A 23,161-nucleotide genomic window follows, 5' to 3' on the forward strand; every position below is an offset into this window, starting at 1 on the left:
CACACTCTGGCAGAGGTGATCCCCAGCAGGCCACGGCTCTGGTGTGGCATATGGATTCCGTGTCGACTGTGATTTGCGCAGCATCGAAACCGTGATGGATTATGATGAGAGGACAAACAAAATCAGGCTGGCCGCCGTCAGCCCAGGCTCAGCGACCATGATACGCTTGATGGACGAGCCGCACAGCCAGCCGCTTATCGGGAAATCATTGGCGACTGCGCTAAGCGGATCCACATCAGGGCGTTGTGGTGCATCAACACTCAACAGTAACAAGGTAAAGCCACTGCGGCAGTAACAATAAAATAAAAACGTGGGCTGGACAATGCTCCGATGAGACGTCATTGAAAAATTGCAGCAAAGTAACGGGTGATGAGAAAACGCACCATTCTTCAAGGGCATCCAACTATCAACCGTGTTGCAAAAAGCCTAGCATACAGCGAACTGAAATGAATGCATAATAGCCAGCCGTTCAACTACAACGATAATTTCAAAGATACATAATTTGTGCAAAAGTTCCAGCAAGTGTGAAACCATCTGAAACAGCGCTAGGGTTTTCCAAAAAGTTAGCACATCAACATCCAAAGATCCGGGACACAACGCAACATAAAATAAAGTGCATATTTATGAAGCCTTGTCCAAGCTGTTTACACAGAAATCCAGTGAGGTGGCAGTCACTTACAGATGAGAATGATGCAAGTACCTGTTCATAATAGACAAAATTTCCGTCGACAACATGTCACTGGCACCCTGTGAACTTTATCAGCCACCCAGTGACTCTGTTCGACTGAACATACTCAGCAGTCGGACGGGCAGCAGTCCGAGCTTCCACAGCGCGGCGTGTCAGGAGCAGGTACGCGAACCCAGTCAGTCCGAATTACCTGTCAGACCCACCCGCCGCCGCGACCCCGGGCTCCGAGAGACAGCGGAAATTCATAAAAGATTTATTGATCACCTTGCCCAGACGCCGAGAAGCGCACGGCGCCGGCCGCCAGTGTCTGCCGACCGGAGCGATTTGAGACAGCGGCACCGCCGGGGCGCGCCACAGCTGCCCCTGCCCGCCGCCGCCGCCGCAGGCACGCACCGCGGCGCGCCGCGAGCGTATGGACTAAGTAGAAACACGTGGGCAAAAAAGCCCAGCACAATAGTGCCATTTCGCGCATTCACACATGACAACTATAACCAGCCTAGATAAAAAAGCTTTAGCCTAAGAGCCGCTATCATAAATATAGAGGAATTTAGTGAGACAATTTCTCAAACACCTACGCAGTTAGTGGAATGCAGCTATCCGGAAAAGCCTCACTTAATCAAACTTAACTAATATGTATACACATTGGAATGATCAGGAGCGGCGTGCGCTATTAGCTGCCGTAGTCGGACAATTTGATCGTGACGAAACAGAGAGAGGTACCTCCATTTCTCGCACCATTACTGAGCACCCGCCGACGCTGCACGTCCATAGGCATAACACGATCGGCGCCGGAGCCACGGCTCGCACCGACACGCCAATACCAACACGCCAACACCATCCGTAACAGATTTCCCACCCGGCCGGCCCGGGCGCGCACTTCATGTAAAAATCAACGGGTCTAAAGGAATCGCGTCGCAGTGTAAAAGGCTAAAACGGCCCGGGCGCCGTCTCTGGCCGACGGCGGCGGCCCGGGGCGTCCGATCACCGCCCGCCGCCGTCCAATTCTCGCTCGTCCGATTTGTGGCAGGCCGCCGGCCGGCCGGCCCCGTCGTGTCGCCCGCCGGTGCCGTCCCCGTCTCCGTCCGCGCGCGGCGCACGACGCTAGACGCAGTCCTCCATCGACATGAGCAGCGGGTTCACGTACTCGAACCCCTCGAACTCGCTCTGGTCGATCTTGTCGATCACTTTCCTGCAACGGAGACGGATAGGGTCCGGTCAGCACTCCGGGACACCCAATCTTCCCTAAATACGGAACACACACCCGACCCGGCAGACATCAACAACGAGCCGTCAGCACCGGGGTTATACATAGACACCGGCCTTCGATAGCCCCGCGGCGGATCGGGTTGATACACCCTGCGACCGATACTGCCGATCCCCAGACGTCTCAGATCGGTCATGATCAGACTGGTGACCCTGACCTCTACCGGTTCAGATCCCACCTCCAGACGTCCGGGGGGGGGGGGGGGGCTCACACTACCCGCCTCGTTTTGTGCTGAGGTCGGCACTCAGATCACCCTATCGAACCTCAGCTGTCACCGATATGTGAACAACAGCGCCGGGACGGGTGTGCAGCAATGGTGGACACCTTACCGGTAACAACTACTGCAAAACCATGCACAGCTACATGCTGAACACTCGTACAAATTAATCGGGATAGCAACCGGGATAACAGCACACCAGACAGACACTGAGCAGAGAGCTAATTACATTAAATGGTCGTAACCAGAGGAGCTACGCGACTAGGGCAAACATACAACAGACATGGAAAGCGACAACGAAGCGCACGGTTTGCCGGAATTAAGAAACAACTGGCAACGCGAGTGCAATTGAACACTAATATGAAATTGGTGTTCCGATCACGAATTCGATGGTCAAGTGTTTGTAACTTCAGGATCGTTACCGGTGATATCACGAATCACGAACAAACGCAAAAGTTTGAGTATGTGTTCAGCACGGCAACGTAAAAGAATAACGCATCGAGATTGTCCCATCAAATGCTCCAGCCTCGAAAATCCAGCATTCACATCCACAATGCAAAACAGGTTTGAAGAGAAACATTAAGCTACACGTTTTAGCGTGACAGCTTTGCTTTTTACGGCCATAGTAGCAGTATGAGGTAGCTCCACAGCCACATAAAAAAAATTCCGGTCAGCATTGATACAAGATTACAGATACATCAACATAACGTTCAATTTATCACAAACCATCAGAGACACAATACATTAGAGTTAGAGCCATCGGATCACGGGCTTACTGCCCCACTCCCCAGACGAGCAGATATTGTGCCTGGAGACCGCTAGAGGTCAGAGACCTACCCCGAAGCCAGGCTCGACCGTTCATGAACCCAGCCTGCAAAAAACAACGCCCGACATCCAACCGAGGACAAAAACTTGCATCGACAACCGGGAAAAAATAACGTAAAAACGCCAGACGGCGAGGTGAAAAGCCCCGAGACATGCGCGCAGCTCACAAAAACTCGGGGCACTACCCAGGATGCTGGCGGCATGAAGCAGCCAGGAAGCGTTCGACGATGGGTGGGGGAGTTTTTTTATCAGACAGCACTTAGCTGGGATGGAGATTGAGCAAAAACGACGATAAAGCAGCGTCATTGACCGGGCAGGGAGCGCTGCTGGGGGAAGCAGCTTTGGAGGTTTAATTGCACGAGATGGCCCTATCGACTATATAAGTAAAACCTGCCTATTGCCCGTCTATTCTCCTGAATGTCGTACTTGTTGTATGAGGTGTGCTTAGGCTTACTAACCTTAAAAAATTGTTCCTTACTCCAAGTACTTCAGATAGGAATACAGAAAACGTGAGCCGTCTCAAACTTAATTTGAACGCAACTATGTCTTCATAGTCGTCGAACACTACCGATTGCTGAACCGTTTCGACGAGTCTCATTTCGCAGGCATTCAGGCCGAGTACGCCTGACCTTCACCGCCTTTCAGCCAGAGGGAGCATGTGGGAAGCCGACAAAGGAGGAAAAAAACTGTCAGTCCCAGCAGCTCGGCGGGTCGGGTTCCCGAGCGGCTCAGGGGCCGCGGCTCGCCCTCCCCGCCGTCCGTTCCAGCACGTCGCGTCCCCCGCGCCAGCCATCTGCGCCCACCAAGGTCAGCGGCGCAGACTGCCCCTGAGACGGACCACCACACAAAAACGCACGCGCAAAAACCGCAGCAAAAACTGCACGCCCACAGCAAAAACCCAAACAAAAACCGCACAGGTAAAAAATCCCCGTGCGCGAGCAGAGACAGGACGTGCAAAAAGCGCTGCAAAAACCGAAACAAAAACTGGGACAAAAAGCAGCGGAGGCCGTCGGCTTCGTCCAGTCATGATTAACGATCCGGCGCCGGCCGGCGCGGGTGGAGGGGGAACAAAAAATCGATTACAACTGACGAGCAAAAAACGCCTCGTGCTAATGCCGGCGGGACCTTTTTTGTCGTCGCTCCCCAGCCACAGTATCCGATGTCGACGGAAGAGGGATGGGAGGGAGAGAGAACAGAGAGTGAGGAGAGACACACGCAGCCGGGAGGTCGCAAAGGAAAATAGACGTGTGGCGTGCGCTGTTGGTTTTGCGCGCCGGCAAAACATCGTTACGCATCCCGCCAGTGATGTTTGGAAGGTGCGGTCACACCGGCTGCCGAGAGAACGGAACTGGCTCCTGTCTGCTGCACCTTCCGGAAAGGGAAGCAGCAGGAGGCATTACTGGGGTCCTGAGATAGGGGCCTGTTACGGTACTAAGGTTGCTACCTAACCCTCCCTGGACTCAGATGTAAAGACAGCAAGAGATGCCAGACCACGAGCGTAACGACTGATCAGTTATAACGGTTATTAGAGTTCATAGTACCACCAAATAAAGTCGCGTTGCGTTTGCCCACCGAAGTTTGCAGCATGACCAGCCTACCTCATGCAAAAACAATTATTATTTATCTACCGATGACTTATAAAACGTATCGAATAATAAAACCGGTACCTATATGACGCATTCGACGTCTCTAGTCTCAACATGGGCGCTCCATGGTGCCCTCAGTGGATAAGCATTTGTCCTTGGTCAACAGACTCGCAAAAGGCCCCATAACACTGAATACCAAGTGGTACCCCCTGGCTACGACGGATAATCCCCTGTTCATCCCATCAACTCACGAAATATCCCGGTAAATGGCCTCGTTCATGACGAATTTACTGACCTATGCAACCACCGACCGCATTGACGCATTGAAAGGCGTGTTTGAATTCACAATACACCGCTCACGATACCGCGATCTGCCGAATGATTTTAGCGACGTAAAACAACCGGGAAATGGGCAGCACACCTTCCAACGCCAGCCTGAAAAACCGTCCACCGGCACGCCAGGGGCCACTTTTCCGCTAATTTCTGTCATAAAAAGCCACTTTCGGATGTAGCTGCATGTGATGTATGCAGTATACGACCCGAATCGGCGGCCGTAATCATTTGCCCACTTTACTGCAGACTCCATAAAATATATCAGCACCACTACCGCTGGACCAGCCGTGAAAGCTGGACCGCTGCTTGGTTACAGGCGTCAGAGTGAGGTGTCCTAAAAACCCAATCATCGTCTCCTCTCGCCCATAACACCGGGGCAAGGCAGGCTCTATAGTCGCCATTCTTCATGCAGAGGTGACAGAGAACCAAAACCGCGGGCGTCCGTACAGAGCTCTAAGCAAGCCAGCATGGCGGCATGCAGCAACATCAATAACGGCATATGCATCCATCGTGCAGCAGCAATAAATACAGCCGCAACTGTGAGCACCCTGCTGCTACCTCCCGGCAGTCCGAGCCATCGTCAGGGTGACTAGGGACGCCCGCTAACACCCAGAGTGCACGGCCAACAGACGGTCTTTGCCCAGTCAATATCGGCGTCAATCACACCGACTCCGGCCGACGCCCGGCAACAGGTACGGGGCGGGGCGTTTGTCCGGAGCTGCCGGACGGACGGACGGACAGACAGCGACGGTGACCGAGACAGCACGGCTGGAGAGTGGCAGTCACTGAGACAGCACTACTGGACAGCGACAGTGACCGAGACAGCACTGCTGGAGAGTGACAGTCGCTGAGACAGCACTACTGGACAGCGACAGTCACTGAGATAGTGCTGCTGGACAGTGGGCAGTCACTGAGACAGTGCTGCTGGAGAGTGGCAGTCACTGAGACAGTGCTGCTGGAGAGTGGCAGTCACTGAGACAGTGCTGCTGGAGAGTGGCAGTCGCTGAGACAGCACTGCTGGAGAGTGGCAGTCACTGAGACAGCACGGCTGGAGAATGGCAGTCACTGAGACAGCACGGCTGGAGAATGGTAGTCACTGAGACAGCACTACTTGAGACAGCACTACTGGACAGCGACAGTGACCGAGACAGCACTGCTGGAGAGTGACAGTCGCTGAGACAGCACTACTGGACAGCGACAGTCACTAAGATAGTGCTGCTGGACAGTGGGCAGTCACTGAGACAGTGCTGCTGGAGAGTGGCAGTCACTGAGACAGTGCTGCTGGAGAGTGGCCGTCGCTGAGACGGCTGGAGAGTGGCAGTCACTGAGACAGCACTACTGGAGAATGGCAGTCGCTGAGACAGCACTACTGGAGAGTGGCAGTCACTGAGACAGCACTGCTGGAGGGTGGCAGTCGCTGAGACAGTGCTGCCGGACATTGGCAGTCGCTGAGACAGTGCTGCTGGACGGTATCAGCCTCTATATTGAGAGACCAAGGCGCCTGGAGTCTACCCAAAACACACCAACTGCCACAGTCTACATACGAGTATGAGGACGCTTCAGTTCACAGCCTCCGAGTGCCTGGTTGAGGAGCGATCAGACGATCAGACGGTTTGCCGGTCAGACAGTTTGCTGATCAGACGGTCAGACGACGTGCTGGTTGCGCGGTGGTGTAGTCGGGCCGTTCAGCGCCGAGCCCGGTTGAGTGCTCGGTCGGGGCGCCGCCCGAGCCGCGCGGCCGGCCCGTCCCGCCTCTCGGGCGACCGGCCATCCATCAGGCGGCCCGGTCCGAGTGGCGCCGCTGCTGGGCCGGGGTTTTCCAGGGGACGGCCGCCGCCCAGTGGCAGTGTTGCAGCGGATCCGGCCCGTCAGCCGACGGCGCCCCGAGCGGCCGCTCCCCGCCGGCCCGGGAAGGTCGGAAGGAGAGCTGGCACGGCTCGCCGAGAGAGGTGACGAAATTCGGGAGGAATCTGGGATGGAGGTGTGGTCTACCGCGATAGATACAATTTACTACAGCCATCTCAGCTCAGTCTCCATCCAATCTCTCCCGGCGGAGTCCAGATACCAATGTGCCTTTATAGCTATCTTGGCCAACCCCGAACGATCCCCAGGCGTGACCTCGCAGTCAGTCAGAGCCGCCGATCCCCGCACGGCTCCCGATTTCTGCGAGCCTGTTTCGGACAGCGGACACCCCTGTCGTTCGACAGCGGACACCCCTGTCGTTCGTGACGAAGCGTCGCCGTATCGGACCACCAGCAGCGGGTCAGCCTACGTCTCCGCGGACGGCAACAGCCGCCGACACGTAAAGCCCACCGGATTACCGACAGACCGATCACGGAATCCTTATTAACCGATACATCGGCCACCGAGGCCTCACTTAACATCGGTGACCGATGATTTCGTGAAGGAATTTGGAGAACAAATGGCCACATGTGGTCTGCAGCTTTGGAGGTTGACGGGATCGATGAAATTAGCGGATGTTCGGGCGCGGGAGGCCCTGAATGGGAGCCCTCAGATGTCACGCAAACATTCAGGACAGAACCATGGAACGTCTTAAAAGCTTCTCGGCAAAGAACGACGTAGTAGAGAGCTGACATCACCGACCAAATGCCTTAAGGCTTGCAGAGACTTTGCTGATGCCACTTTTATAAACAACTTGTCTACGATGGGAGCTTGTGTTGGTACTGAAAGGCAATCATGACATTCTGACAACTCCTCGCCGTGTCCTCTTACACAGCCACCCAGAGACGGTCGTGGTGCCGCCCGTCCAGGGATCTGCCGCCGTCACGACGTGGGTCCTGCTACCTCCCCGATAAGCCGCGACCCGCCGCTTGTCCACAACCCGTGTACCCATCAATCGGGAGCTCATGCCTGTACCCTGTGGTCGTTATCCCCTGAGAACAGATGGATGGACTGGTAACTTTGCAAACCAACAGCCAGTCAACAACAGCGCCTACCAACAGCAATGTCAGCCCCCTGGGGGGAGCCGGGAGCAGCAGAAAAAAAACAGCAAAGGAGCACTTTGGAGTCGACATGGAACCGTGTTGCAACCAAGATGAAAGGACAGGAAGGCAGTCACTGAACTGCGGGCCTGTTCAAAGCAATATCTTAAACCGCAAACCGACTAGCCAGCCACTACAAAAATCAACATCCAAAGAAACGAGCACCTTAACAGTAGCATCATAACATCAGTAGCCATCCCTTCGCCAAACACACTGGGGCAGCCACAGTAGTCAAAACGGTGTGGCCGCCTCCCCAAACGGACGGACAGACGGGGTGGGGGCGGTCCGGGGTCACCCATGACGTCATCGTCCGCTCAGACGCCGATTGTTGTGGCACGTGATTGATCGGCTGGTGAGCGGACCGCGTTCCGCGGCCGGCGCGGCGGTGGGTCGCCGCCATGACGGCAGCACTTCGAGCCAGCGGGCTTCGTGACCGAAAACTAACAGCGGCTCAACGGGCAAATGAACCGCGAGATGGAGCCCGGGTAGAGGGGCACCGCCTAACGACTTGGCGAGGGGACGGCCGGCCTTCAGCAGCTCCATCACGATGATATTGTGGCGCCGTGCATAAACAACTTTTGGCAAGATTCCCATCAGGCATTTTGCAACATTCCTTTACGCTCCAGCGGGTCTCGAAGTAGGTCGAAATGGCGATCGGGTGATGGTCGTAGGGGCGTCACCGAGAGAAAGGCTCTGCGGTGGTGCAGCAGGGCTGGCGGGCTGACCCAGTGACACTCTCCGCTCGGGGATCCGGCGGGTCCGGGCGTGTCCAGCGGTCGGCGTCTGACCTCGCCCATCCGTCGGGACCGACTGGGGTCTGGCAGCGACTAATCCTCTCCCCTGAGCAGCGTCCCGGGACTCGGGGCGGGCGCGTCTGACCCTGAGCCCGTCTCAGAGCGACCTCCGGCTGTCCCGGACCGCCGACGGGCCGGCGGAACTAACGCCTTCGGACGGATCTCATTACCGAGCCAGGACGCCGCAGGCCGACTCGGGGATGAGAAGGGCGCACGGAGACAGGAACACAGCACCCAGGACACGACCTAAAGCCTCAGCCATGGATTTGGACAGCCGAGCGAATCTCCAGCAAAGCCGCGGGAATGAACAAATTAGCGACACTGAACGTTACCGGATTGGTGTTCGGCTAATGTTACCGGGAGAGCGTTTGGATGATGTTTCCGGAGAATCTTTTCAAGCTACGAAGAGAACACTAAATTATTCGACCAACGTTACTGGGAGAACGATCAGGTCCTCACGCCAAATAAGTCTCGGCGTTCTAAGTCCTCTTCCATGAAACGACAGGCTAGTGACTGACGGCTAGGGGCAATACGTTGGACAGTGTGCCGCTTTTTGAGCCCGACCAAGGTGGATGAGGCCATAAAGTAGCCGTAGTCAACCCTTATCTTGATTTCAGTGCATGCAAGTATGCACTCTTGTCACACAAAAGGCTCGGTTAGAAACCGTTCGAGCAGAGAAGTGGACCAGGAAGAATAGCACACGAGACGACACATAATCCTCGATGTCTGCAAACGTGAAAACCCAGACACAGCTCAGAGAGGAGCCTTGCAAAGGCCGAGTTCCTTGTCGCGTCTACCCCGTCCGAGATTCTGATGGACGTGAGGAGTGTATTCCGATCACGTTCCGCGAACCGAGTCGCACACATGTCCAGCAGCTGCCGGTTTCACGGAAGACGCCTGGCTGTATGAAGCTCGCAGATTCTGGAAACGATAGCGAGCCGCCTGAGCCGTTCCTGGTTGCGACGTCTCCGTCTCCCCCAGCCGTCGCGCCACGCTACGCTGCCAAACGCGATCAGAGCCGGATCGTAAACCGCAGACCGGGAAAAGGTGCACTCACTAAAGACGGTTAGAAAACTCCAGACCAACTGCATACAAGTAACTAGATAGCCCAACTGGCCAGTCAGTCAGGCAGTCTAGTACGTTCGCTAACGCCGCAAGGACGTATGTCATGAGTCACCTGACGAGATAACTTGCCACTTTACCCACCAAATTTCCACCTGCCGCCTGACAATGCACATATCGCATTCGCAGCCACCTAAATTCGGTTCCCGCCGCTCGCTGTTCCGTGACAGGGGTAAGTCTCGATCACAGTCGGTCGGGGAGTGTATCAGCGGACTCTGTCGGTGAGTCCCGTCCCGTCTCGGTCGTGGCGCGGCCGGGCCCGGTACCGGTGCCAGTGGCAGTGACACCGCTCAGCCGTCGCGGCGCCCCCCGGAAGGCGGCAGCGGCGTCTGCCAACGACTCGCCGGCCGGCCAGACTCGGTTCCGGCTCACGACGCGTCGACAGAGCCGCCGGTTCTCCGTCGTCGACGGGAACGACGGTGTAGCTGACTTAGGCAGACGCTGGGTCGTGGGCTGGGAATCGAGAACAGTGCAAACCACCATACATAAAGAGGAGTGCATAGGCCGCTCCGAAGTGGAAAGAACTGATGAGATGCGAGCCCCCATATGTTGGTGGCATGGCATGGACATTGGAAATGTTTGACTTGAATAGGAAAAGACAGCTGGGTTTCTGATTGAGACCGGTCGAGAACGCGTCGTGGCTCCGACGGGACCAGCGCCACATGGTGCACTCCGTCCAGTGGCGCTCGTCACTCCGTCGACCACGACGAGGTCTTTTAGGCAGACTCGTCAAAGCGCTGCTGACACCACGAGGTGCGCCCAACAGCTGCGTGGTCGCGTCGATGGGAGCATTTGCGAGGGGCGACGGGGAGGACGAGGGGAGGCGGAGGGGGACGGAGGAAGGCGGTCAGCGGTCACAAAGCGCCGCTGTCACGGCTGTCGCTCGCGTTGATCCCGTTTCTCACGGGTGACAGGCCCGCCACTCTGCGCCGGTCCGTCCCGGGTCCATCCCGGACCCGTCTCGGCCGGCCACCGGCGACAAAACGACACTGAATACCGAGCGACGCTCCCCGAGACGCTCAGAGACGCTCCGGGCCGGCCGGAGATGCTGTCAGTGGCACCGACGCCGGCCCAGCCCGGCGTCCCGGACAACATCGTACGCTGACTGAAAGCATAAAAAGCGCCCATGACCTTGGGCCTTACACACGCGGGCGGGGTTCGTCGCGTCGCGACCGTTCAGACCGATAATGTGCGCCTAAACTGAATACCGCGCCGCGCGGAACGCCGGGAAAAATAGACAAAAGCTGCCTGTCCGGGGTGAGTTCAGTTCGTGCCACATAAACAGCACAAAATGCTTGAAAGTAAATAAATCCTCGGAAGACGAGATAACGTCAGCAAAGCTCCACTTAGGTGGGAAGCATTCGTTATATTTACGGCGCTATTTAAAATTTCGCGCAAATGTAACACGCTCTTGTTATTTTTTAGCCTACCGTGCCACGCCGTCGTAAGCCCTGGAGGGCTGACATGCGAATCCGTCCCAAGTTTTTGAGCCGCTGAAAGCGCCTAGGAAAAATGCCACGTCCATAAGAGCGAAAATACCGCGCTGATGGAATGAAAGATGACCCTACACGACAGGATTGGCGAGGCTGAGGGGAGCCAGCAATTCTGCGGCCGAAATTATCTAACAGGGAATTTCCGCAAGTGTTCGCTTGATGGCGATGCTGGTCAGGACAGGCAAGGTCAGACATGAATAGCTGAAACTGCTTGCTTCTTGAAACCCGGCAACGCTTTTAGAAGTAGCCGAGTAACTATTAATATCGCTGTGACAGTGTCCAAAAAACATGTAAAAATGCGTACCCTTACACACAGTTCGTCGAACACTTTCACTATGATATGCTAGAAAGGCACGTTAAGCCCTACTCGGCACTCCCTTATATTCATATTCACACATGGTTGTATGATATGAAGCAAAGCAAAGCACTACAAAAGTGCGGTCGACAGCCTGTGCGTCTTTTTTCGTAGCACAACAGCCAAGTGCATATCTTTTCCACACTAACTCCCAAATGAAATTTACCACCAGTCGACCAGTACAGTCAGCACAGCCGTCACATTACCACCAGCCTCGAAGGTCTACCACGAGGTCACCAGCTGCTCTAGCGACCTGTCACCTCAGGAGGGATTACGTCCCCTCCCACTCCCCGACAAGTCCGTCTTCAGGGCATTAGAGGGAGCTGACGGAAAAGTGAGAGCACTGGGAGTTGGCGTCAAGACGCCAAGCTGCTTGGCGCTCGCTGACTATGGGCCCAAAGCTCGACACACATGTGGATTGTGGATAGATGGTAGGCGGCAGACCAGGCTGGGGCGGCGCACAGACGTTGAAACGCACGGAGCACGGGCGTCATGGGCACGCCAGATGTAAAAACATCGGCAGAGCCCGGAAAGGATGTGTGCAAAAGAAACAATAGAAATGGAAGACGGGACTGCATCGAGTCATCAAGGCATCCCGAAGAATACAGAGGAACAACCGTTCAAGAAGCAGAAGCTTGACCTCATGGCCAGCCAGAAGGTGCCTCATCGTGAACCAGGCGGTGCCCTGTTCCATCGCCTGTCGTCTGGGGCTTCATAGCGGTCTGAGTCATCGCCGTCCGCGGCTGGAGACTGGCCCCTGATCTGCGCCAGACCGCTAAAACAGAGCCATTCAGCCGGGCCACGGTCGGCACTACACAAACAAACCAACAGGCCGGTCACAGGTCGTCTGGCCGCGTCCCGACCCGCTGAGCTCAGCACGGCACGGCCGGCCACCAGAACTACTCCGAGCCGCAGCTCCGAGCCAGCAGCTCCGAGCCGCAGCTCCGGGCCAGCAGCTCCGGGCCAGCAGCTCCGGGCCGCAGCTCCGAGCCGCAGCTCCGGGCCGCAGCTCCGGGCCAGCAGCTCCGGGCCAGCAGCTCCGGGCCAGCGGCGCGTTCCACTCGGGTCACATGCCATTATATGATGAGCGAGTGCCAATCGCCCGAGCGGTTCACCAAATTTCCCTGTCTGGACTCGCCGGGCGTGTCATTCTGCGTGGATATTTCCCAGAGACGTCACTGGCTGGCGATGAAGACGGCCCGTTTCGATCTGACGCAGTCATCAGTCGCTTCCGCTGTCTGTCTCCGGGGCCAGTAATCATTATTTGTTACTGTCCGCACTGCGCACCCATTTGGAAATGTAAAATGTCCGAGGTCCGTTCCGAATCTTTAGGAATTGCCATAATAGTGTCATTTTTCTGAAATATCACCATGAATGGCTCTGAAATACTGAACGCAATTGCTGTAAGTGGACTTCTTGATGAGCTTCTATTCGACGAGGGTATAAATATGCTGGACATCTTGAGCCACTGGATAACGTGATTATTTGAGTTGCTTGGTCGCACTGATAATTTTGCTGGTAGACCTTAACTCAGATAGATCAAATTTGGCTGGAGAAGGAAAGGATCGATCGTCCATCCGCAGCCCGCGGCAAATTTACCAGTGGATTATCAGTCCAACTTACATTACTTTTCAGATTCCCAGTAAAGGATTGCCTGGATTCTCAACGCCGGTCCACACAGTCCCAGTCTCAAAGTCCCGTCAGCCCAGTCTGGTAACCAGTAAAGTCCCTGGTAAGGGGGGGGGGGGGGTAGTGGGACACCACCAGAGTTCCCGTCGGGTTACAGACCATTCCCCGTTAAGCTCTTATCGCACTGCACTACATCCTGTTACGTTTGTGTTGCATTATGTTAGTGTTACACTGAAGACTAAGTCACTACACACTGAGCTAGGAAGCCCAGACTTCACCATCTTTGAACTGGCGGCAGTCCCACGAGTCCCTTTGCTGCAGCCATGCCAGATTGTCCCCGGGCAGCAGACGCTCCGGACTCCGGGCCCAGCCACCCGGAGCGGCCATCCGGCGACTAAATTTATCCGGAAACTTATTACACTGGCCACAGTCTGAATGGCACGTCTGCGGACTGTGCCATAAAACCCCCGGCCGCCATTCACTGGGTGGCGTTTGAAAATGTTTCAAATGTACGACATTTCCAGAGCGGAGCTATTTCACAGAGCCCGTCTCAGAGGAACATCACATAATGCATAATTCAGCCGGGCCGACAGCGTGATGATACTGTTACTTGAGTTGCTTTCATCATCAAAGTAGCACGGATTCCAGAGAACGGAAATGAGACTGACGGCCGGCCGCTCCCTGGGTCGGGTTGCCGCCGAAAGCATTTTCAGACGGGTCGAATGGAACGACCACTGCCAATGTCAATGGCAATATTTTGCAATATTAAATGTTCAACGAGCTTATGAGAGCAAGGACGCCCGGGCCGAATGCAATAACCCTGGCGCCAGCAGCCCGCTCGTGATCTCGGAGAGCCCAGAGGCACGTGCGAACACTTTCCACTGAACATATGAGAGGACGTTACTGCTATTTGAAATGCGATGCTGTTAACCATACGGCTCAATGTTGGACACAAACTATTGACTTATCATCCCACAGAAGAAACTAGCACAACATAAGAAACATAGCAACTTAGTAATTTCATAAGCAATCTACCTAGTAACTGCGTCGTATCAAATGAAAAGCATGGAGGGTAATATTTTCATCCAGCGGAAAAAGGATACGAATACACAAGATAACGACCTCCGAGGTGCATTTTATTGCGAGGAGACCTTCGTTGGTGCAAATATCGATATCCGCACTCGCATTTTCCATCCGATTATATGACACGGATTTCTCCACTAAGATCCTGTTGGCAAATAGCGAGGTACCTCACAATTTTCAGGAAGGTATGGTCGTTGTACGACACCCAAGAAAACGCATTAATATCCTTTACATAACAAACTCACTAATAGTCACTAGATAAAAAAGTACAAGAGCTCGTGCCTTGCGGGCGTAAATCTACTGAAACAGCTCTTGCAATACCCATTGGTCACCTGTGAAGTGCCTGATTCCGTTTACAAATCGGGCGCACTCAAAGCGACACTCTACCTAAGACGATTATCAGGCGTCCGATATGTGTGTTTTGTAGGTGTTCCCGCAAAACCGCTCGCCCGTCTCGCCTTGTGAAGTTCAAAATCTGCCTGCCAGGCCGATCCAGCCAACGCGGTAAAAATACAGGAGCGATGCCATCACTGAACGGCCGATTCGATATGGATGATTTACAGCCCGAGCTACATCGAACCTCAATTTTGCGACCGCATAATGCCGAAACTCGCTGAAATCGGCAGCATATCAAATGTCAGCTAAACATCACAACATCGACGCTGGAACATATTTGGCAGGATACCTCGGCACAAAGTCGCCGCATGAGCATGCGACCTTTACGCTCTGTTCATTTCACTATCTTGTGAATGTGTGTGGCGGTCACTGCTCAGTCTGGCATTCGTTTCATGATGCCCGCCATCTTTCATATCAGCACAAAGGATTGAGATAACATAGAGACAACAGCCAGCGTCACAGATTGTCCAGCACTGCCTAACAGACCATCTCAGAGCGAGGGAACCAGTCTTTTGTCTAATCACCGGCCTGTCTTCCTGTTTGTCGAAATTCACAGAGACGATGCCCGACGACATGTAGCTCGAAATGTGACGTCTGGACCGCGACACGGAAAACCCGGCGAGGTGACGAGCGGAGCACAGACAGGTGATCCATCGCCGGCAGATGGGTGGATTTTTTTGAGACCGGACAAAACCTTCTCCACTTTTAAGCACAGTCCGATCTTGCTAGCGATCTCGCATGATCTTTTTGTATACCACCATTTTCGTTATCGACGATGATCGAAAAGCAGCAGACCATCGAGCACCAAACTCAAAAAGTGCACATAGAACATTACTTAGAATTAGGCATTGGTTTGTAACAACACAAAAGGTTACCTACTCCAAGTCCGCGCGGTTGCAAGTAATTGGTGGCGTTTCATATTTCCAGACGTTAATGGTGAACGAAAGACTGAGTTCGATTAGCGACCGCGAAGCTAGCTGAAGCTGTAACACGGGACGGCGTTCTCTCCAGCACCTCAATAAACAATAGACAACAGCCCCACCGTGACCCGTCGCCTGCTGACCGGTCAGACCAGTTGGTGATGACCCGCAGACTCTGACGTCACTCACAGTTTCATACACGAGCTGCACCCTACCAACCGCCACTACCAGTCCCATGTCCTGCCAATGGCCGGTCCATAGCGATCCCTGGTCATCCCACCCGTCTCCCGCCGACAGCGGACATCTCCTACACCGCCATGACATCACCTCTGGATCTGTTGACGGGTCGCCTGACCTCTCGACCGACCGCGCCGGCTCATGTGCCGATCCGGCCGGCAGGCGATTCCACCGCCTTCGAATTCACCCTCAGTCACTATCTCTACCCAAGTCTCTACTCCGCCGCCGCAACAATCTCTACTCCGCCGCCGCCACCACAGCGCCAACACGGAGATTATGCAGCGCGCTCGGCTCAGACGCCATGTGATCTGAATTTTCCTGGAACGCAGACCAACAAACAGCCTTCAGACCGGCCGCGGTGCCGACTGGCGGCCTTCGCTCGGTGAAAAACGCGGCGCGCCGTGACCCGGCAGGTAGAGGTGCCCGCCGCTCGGCCCGGTCGGCACCAGATCCCAGCCCCACGGACCAGCGTCGTGTGGAGACGCTTCGGGGAAGGCGCTCAGAGAGGAGGAAAAATCGGATCAGAGTCCAGTTACTCGGAGCATTTTTGTGTTACGCGCCGGAGGGCCATCTTGTGTAAGTAGTAAATGGTCAACGAGCATGCAAATGGTGTTTCAGATCAGCACAGGATCACAGAAAACAGCACCTTCCTTCCACATAGTAGGATCAAGCAAAACCATGTTAAGGCTTACGGAGAACCAGTCGCCCGTAACAATCCTACTGTATTCATGTCTGAAATTTATTTTAACAATCATGCCAACGGAACACGTCGAGGCTGATGGAAATTCAACATACTCGTAAAGGGTTTAAGAGGTTCAAGAACCCAATCCTCACCAGCTCTTGTGCCGATCAGCCTACATCAATCGAAGACTGGTGAAAGCTACCTCCAGCTACCCTCATCGCGCTAGCCAAGCCCAAGACCACATGACACAGAAGTCTCACATCCTCAAAAAGAGACCAGTCGACGACCGCCGGGGACTGTCTCCCGGGACGGCTGATGCAGGCGGCGGCGAGAAGCTACATGGTAAACGACAGCTGTGACACCGCTCGACCTGCACACCCAGACGACGGGAAAGCACCGGGACGAGCCCGAGCTTCCCGAAGGCTTTGAAGCGACCACCGCAGTCTGCCAGTGCATCAACAAAGTACATTTGTGCTTGGACAGCAGAGATGCTATCACTACCAGAAATTGCCCGCTCGTGTCAGTGGCATGTGCTTTTAAGCTTGGCATCTCAGCTTTACTGGCAGTCCACAAGTTTACCCATAAATTATCAATGTCAGACTGCTGATTGCTGATTGTTCTGCACCAGACAATGCAGAAAAATGGAGCCCAGCTATCGAGTTGGACATGCCATCAAGCCTCAGAACAATCCTTCCGCTAGGCAACTGTAACGAGCAGTTGATAGACGACCTCTATTGATCACGCAACTATTGATCACAAGATTTCAACTCCAGTCGCGCTGATGCCTGATCGTGAAACTGGTATCAGGAGGTCGGGAAGCCGTCAGCCGTCGCCGTAAAATACCGGGCGACCACAGCAGCAGCGGTAGCAGTGGGCTCGCTGTAAAAATGACTCTACTGCCAGCTCGGAGAGAGGCCAGCGCTGACTCGACTTGTACCTGATGATCCGGCTCAGCGAGGTAGCCCAGTAAACCAATTTGTATATTTCATTACTGAATATCCCTCGCTGAATTCCTCGCTGCAGAAATGCGGTAGGTCACTGCGGGGAAACATCGTCACAAAACAACTTCACACCGATGTACACTCCCCTGACCTCGGACAACAGAATTCCTCCTCCTTCCAGCTGGCCCGCAGGCGGCGGGTACCGGGCGACATTGGACTCCATTTCCTCGCACCGGCCGGCCGGCCGGCACCTGCTCCAGACAGGCGGGCGTTTGTTTCAAAGGGCTCGGCAATTAATCCAGTCCGGATTCCGGGCGCCGCGGCCAGTCCGGCTACACCTAATCAGACCGGCGGAAGCGGGGATCGGCTCTGCCGCCGGCGGTCGACGCTCGGCAGACGGTCCGTAATTGGTCTGATCCTGGCTAATCCCGCGTGGGATCCGGGGACCAGACTATAACAGAGGACAGGCGGTGGGCTCAGCAGGTCACCGGGGTTGTCCGACATCGGTCCATTCAATATCGGTGATGGTAGAGGCTGTGTGGGTGGGTAGTCAGTCACTTAGGCAGTCTACTGCCTAGGGTATCATAGATGCTTAGTTTGAGTCTGGCCTTTCCAAAAAGTCAGACTCATTACGATGATAGCAGGCTAACCACACCACACAGATGCGCCATTTCGCTCTCTTCGTCCGGCGTCTCAACCGATCGATCCTGTCCACCCTGTCACCGTAGAGGTGCTTCCAAAGGAGCCCAGTCCTAGCCAGCAGCGACAGACTGTGTCACGCCACAGGAAATAATGAAAAACCTCCCAACCGACCGGCCGGCGCGGGCCCCATATGGAGCGCCAGGGTCGAAAATGGCCAGAAGGCTACAATCGATGGAGCGCTTGTCACTCCAATCGGCGATACTATTTTTCATAAGTCGTATCCTTGACAGGCCCGACGGGCAAAAAAGGAGGCCGTTACTGACACAGTGGGACGGTTGGCAGCCGGGCGCCGGTTCCGTACGACTGACGGGGAGGAGGGCGAAGGGACGGAGGGACGGAGGGACGGCCCTCCACTGCCGCCGACAGCTCGGCCAGCCGGGAATGTTTGGCAATTACACGGCACGTCTCCCGTCAGCGGCAAAGTTTCAGAAGTGCCGCTCCAGCCGGCGGCCGACCGTTCCACATTTTAACCTGCTGCCAAAGTTTTCCTATTAGTGCAGCAATGTTTCACCGCCCGTCGCCAGCCACGGCAAGAGGTGTGCGCTGTTCCCATAAAACCGGGTGCATCTGTTCGATTCGCCTGAACTGCGCACTTGCTTCCTATTTTCAGCCTCATTCAACCCCTGATCTCTCCTAGAAAGTTCCTTCAAAGGAAGTTTGTGTCGTCTTTTCTTTAACCATTCCCCATCGGCTCTTCACAATGTTCAGTTGTTCTAAATTACATATACCCGGTCGGTCACGTTGAGCAGACAGACCAGCAGCCTCGACACATTCGCTGACAGTTACCTTTCTTTCCCCAGGTAACCCGTGGACACCAGTCCGCCAGTCTGCCGATATGGCCACAGAAGTGGCTACCATCCTGACCAGTTCGCCCACTACCGGATTTGTCAGTCTGACCACGACCCAGTGAGTGCAGACACAGCCCAGTCTGTCGATCTGTTACAGCCCAGCCCAGCGCGGTCACATTCGCGCCACAGTCCAGCTACCAGTCTGCCCACAGCATCCCAAGCCTAGCCCGCCATGTTACAACCCAGCCTAGCCTGCCATTCCGTTACAGCCCAGCCCAGTCTGCCAGTGTGCTGCAGCCCAGCCCAGTCGCCTGCCAGCCTGATAGGGGCCGGCCTCCAGCGTCCGCCGTGCCGGCGCGCAGCTCTGCTGTTGTTTATGTGGCGTCCGTGCAGGCGGTGACGGCACGGACCGGCCCCACGGCCGCCGCCGGCCGGGCTTTCCACGCCGTAAAGAGGGCGGGGCGGGTCAGCCGGCCGGGCCGGTCAGACGGCCGCCCCCGCCCCCGCCATGGCCACCCCCGCCCCCGCTTCTGACCGGCGTCCCGTCCATCGCCATAGCTCCGGCGGCACCGTCCGGCGGCATAAACCAGTCGGACGGCTCGCCGAGATACCGGGAGTCGGATCGGTCGGATCGGTCGCCCGATCGGCCGTCTGTCTGCCTCCCCGTCCCGGTCTGGCCAGCCGCGTCTGTCGGCCGTCAGTGGACCGTCTGTCTTCTGCGGCGTGTCGGCGGTCAGAACGAGCGGTCAGCGGTCAGCGGAGACCGGCCCGCGGCACGTGAGCTATGGAGACCGGCTCCGTAGCGACAGAGCGCAGTCTGTCGTCGGCCGGCGACCTTCGCCACAGCGCGGGGCAAGGGACGCCCGAGAGGTGAAGGGATGGACTTGGAGGACGTCAGGAGCAGGGACAGAGGGACGATGGGAAGATTGTCGTGGATGGATGACTACCACGATATCATGATTATAAAGATCGACAGTAAATTTTCCACTGAGGCGCAAAATACAAGGACGTGTCCCAACGCCTTCAAAATGTCCTCTCCCACAATGGAAAAGTTCAGCAGTCAGCACTCAAGCTCTTTCTCAACATTGCAAGTGACAAATTCACAGAAACATAGTCTCCGGGATTTCGTTGCCTGGCAACAAAGTACATCAAAGAGCACTCAGAAACCAGGGCATTAGGTTGAGCCGGGATTTGCGCCTCGCACATTGGAACAATCGCTGCAGATACGCTATCTCAAAACTCACTCAACGTCCTCTCAATTCAGGCACTGGGGGCGTAAAGAGTTGTTTTTGAGTAGGCGGCTAATGCAGTTAGAGTGAAAAGGAACACTTCCGATTGAGCCAGCTGCCATCTAAATGGCTCAATCCAGAGTGGTGACACTCTGGGCTTAATAAAAGGACAAAAATCGCAGCATTTACTGCTGGGTATATAGGCATGTGTTTCCAGACATTCTCTAGGAAAATGACAGCTGAATGAGAACATCAAACATGTCAGCATTATTGTTACTTCGTTTCACAGAGTCCATTTAACCCACACTGCAATTTTGTTCAAACTTCAAGCCGTGACAACGTGTTGGCTAAAATCTGTGACACCACTGGCGACTGCGCTGTGCCAGCCGGGACGCTCCGTCACTCATACAGGGATGACATCACTGGCGATAAACGCCTGCCAGGCGGAGGGCCGTGCCGCCCGTATAGCATACATTGAGCGGAGAGGGGCGATAGGAGATAGCCGCTAACCGGCGCCACAAAAGGATATCGCGGTAATTAACCCCGGGATATTGGGGAGGGGAGCGCTGGGATGGCAACTTTGTTTATACTAAACCCAAGTATGGAACACTGACAATTAAGCTGAATTTACGAAGTGTCTTAGCGCAAACAAGTTGCATGGCTGCCTTTCTAGGCCAAGGCTGACAGTAATTCGAGGTCAAACCATTTATCGTTAAAAAGATTGCAATTAAAATACCGCTACATTGCAGCGACACCGCATCATTAAACGTCCCCTACGAAGACAGCAGCGACGTCATTGATTTACCGTCCAAAATCTCCTCGGGACAATGCACGGGCTCTCCTCCAGTGCGCGGGCACTAACCAAAGCCCGCCGCCGCCACCTGCCCCGCTGCCCCTCCGAGGGCGTCAGACATGGATCAGTGTTCCCGAGCCCGGGAGATCTCGGCGCCGGCTGCCCACCAGATGAACGGGCTACATCCATCGGTCCGTCCCGACCCGGCGTGCTGGAAGGTACGGAGACGGATCGCGCGTCGGACGCCTTCTCAGTCACTGGGGACGACGCTGCCCAGCTGACTCAAATGGGACACCATTTTTACGGCGAAAAATGCACCTGCCGAGAGATTCGTCTTGGGTGCTCGTGGAAAAGGCAAGTGAGCGATGCAGCTGCCGCCTAGCAAGGGCTGGAAATATCCACAAGAACTTCTGTTCTGTGCCGAGCTTGCCACCGCGTGCCTGCCTGCGTCGGTTACGCTACAGTACGAGCCACTGCGCCAGATACGTGCCGGTCGCGCCGGAGGCGTGATGGCAGGTCGGGGAGCGGCGCACCACTCAGGGCATTACAGGTGCTAATATAGCCCGTGACGGTCGGTGAGGCACCTCTGAAGGCCACACCGGCCCATGATGGCCTCATCTGATCCAGAAAGGTCCTCCGACGACCCTTCAGGGGTCAACGAGCGACCTGAGAGGGGCTCTTAAAAGCCGCCTGGGCCCATACAGGTCTCTCAAAGTCCCTGTAACGGCTCGGGCTCGCCTGCAATGATCCTCAGTGGACCATGTTGGGTCTCCAGGACTCTGCTCCGTGCGGACCCCTGACCGTCCGCAGCCGGCCTGTGTCAGCTGCGGCGTCCGTAATCAATACAGCGCTCCGGCCGCCGCTCGACGGTGCCGGCAAGGGGTGCGGCGGCCGGCCATGAGCTGCTGGCCCTGCCACGATTCCGCCCTGCTACGAGTCCTGCTGGTCCATCCTTGAGTCTGAACGGCGACCGGGTGCTGGAAGGGAATGCGATACACTCACAATGCACTTTAAATTAAAACACATAAGTAGTGAGCTGTGAGGACGAGACCAGCAGGGCACATTGTACATATATGGTCATCACGAACCCAATATCTGCCACGTCGCTGGTTCTAATCCATCAACGCGCCTCCGCCACGGCTCAAAACCCGGAACGGCTCAGGTTGGCATTTTCTAAAGGTCGCCGATGATCAAAGTCACGAGAGACGAGCATGTTGGTGGTTGACCTTCTGGCTAAGCCTCTGCAGGCGACTGACGGACGTATGAGAGCCGTCCCAGCCAGAAGGAAGCCGTGCAGCCAGCCCTGTGGAATAGCGTTTCAGTCCAGCGCGACCTTTGGGGCGATGGGTGGAGGGGATACGGAGCTCCCTGGCGGTCGGGGACGATCGGGGACCATCGGGGACGATCGGCGAGCTGATAGTGCCGTCAGTCACAGAGCTATGCCGTGAGCAGTCAGCACCCTTGTATCCGTGTCACTCAGTCCACACTCATTCCTCAATCCTCACCCATAGTCAATTCGAGGTCTCCCGAAGTTCAGCCGCGTTTCATTTCCACGCCAGAAAACACTTCTGCAACCCCTATCAGAACCAATCCCACCCTTTCGAACGCCGGCCCCACCATCCCCCCCCCCCCCCACCCTAACCCTACCCGGGCCAGCAGCGCTCGGCTGCCACCGGCCGGCGCCGCTGTATATTTGCAGCGGCCTCACGTGCCAGTGGAAAAGTGTTCCACGAACCGGTCAGCCGACCCGGCCCGGGCCCAGAGATCGGCCGATGGTTTACTAACAGCGGCCGCCATGAAAAATACCGCTCGAGGACACTGCAGTAATGTACGGCAGCGTGTTCCTTACATGGCCCGGCCGTCACGATCCGGCCGACCGCCGATATAAGTCACCGTTTTTATGGAGCGGTTCGCAGTAAAGTGTAATCTCCTTTGCAGTCATGAGCCATGGCTAGCGAACGTCCACTATTAGCGAAATGAAAACTGCTAAAAAAAGGGTCGGCGGAGGGATTATTTCGGCACCAGTAGCAGATCCGGTCTGGGTTGTCGTGTCAGTAAATGCGATCCGGCGCCGGGCGTCTG

At 55.6% G+C, this 23,161-nt stretch overlaps 1 protein-coding gene across 7 annotated transcripts in view; it reads right to left on the bottom strand.

Annotated features, from left to right (window-relative positions):
* Nucleotides 1–927: 927 nt before the first annotated feature.
* LOC122385114 (atypical protein kinase C-like) overlaps nt 928–23,161 on the bottom strand; it is a 120,873-nt gene continuing 98,639 nt past the window's right edge. For all 7 annotated transcript variants that reach the window (XM_043373116.1, XM_043373114.1, XM_043373115.1 and 4 more), the window contains one exon: nt 928–1,877. In XM_043373116.1, coding sequence (XP_043229051.1) covers nt 1,790–1,877 — 88 coding nt within the window. In that variant the 3' untranslated portion in view covers nt 928–1,789. The remainder of the gene's footprint in view (nt 1,878–23,161) is intronic.

Source organism: Amphibalanus amphitrite, unplaced genomic scaffold, assembly GCF_019059575.1.
Source record: "Amphibalanus amphitrite isolate SeventyFive unplaced genomic scaffold, NRLGWU_Aamphi_draft 000209F_arrow, whole genome shotgun sequence".
NCBI classification, from domain to species: domain Eukaryota; kingdom Metazoa; phylum Arthropoda; class Thecostraca; order Balanomorpha; family Balanidae; genus Amphibalanus; species Amphibalanus amphitrite.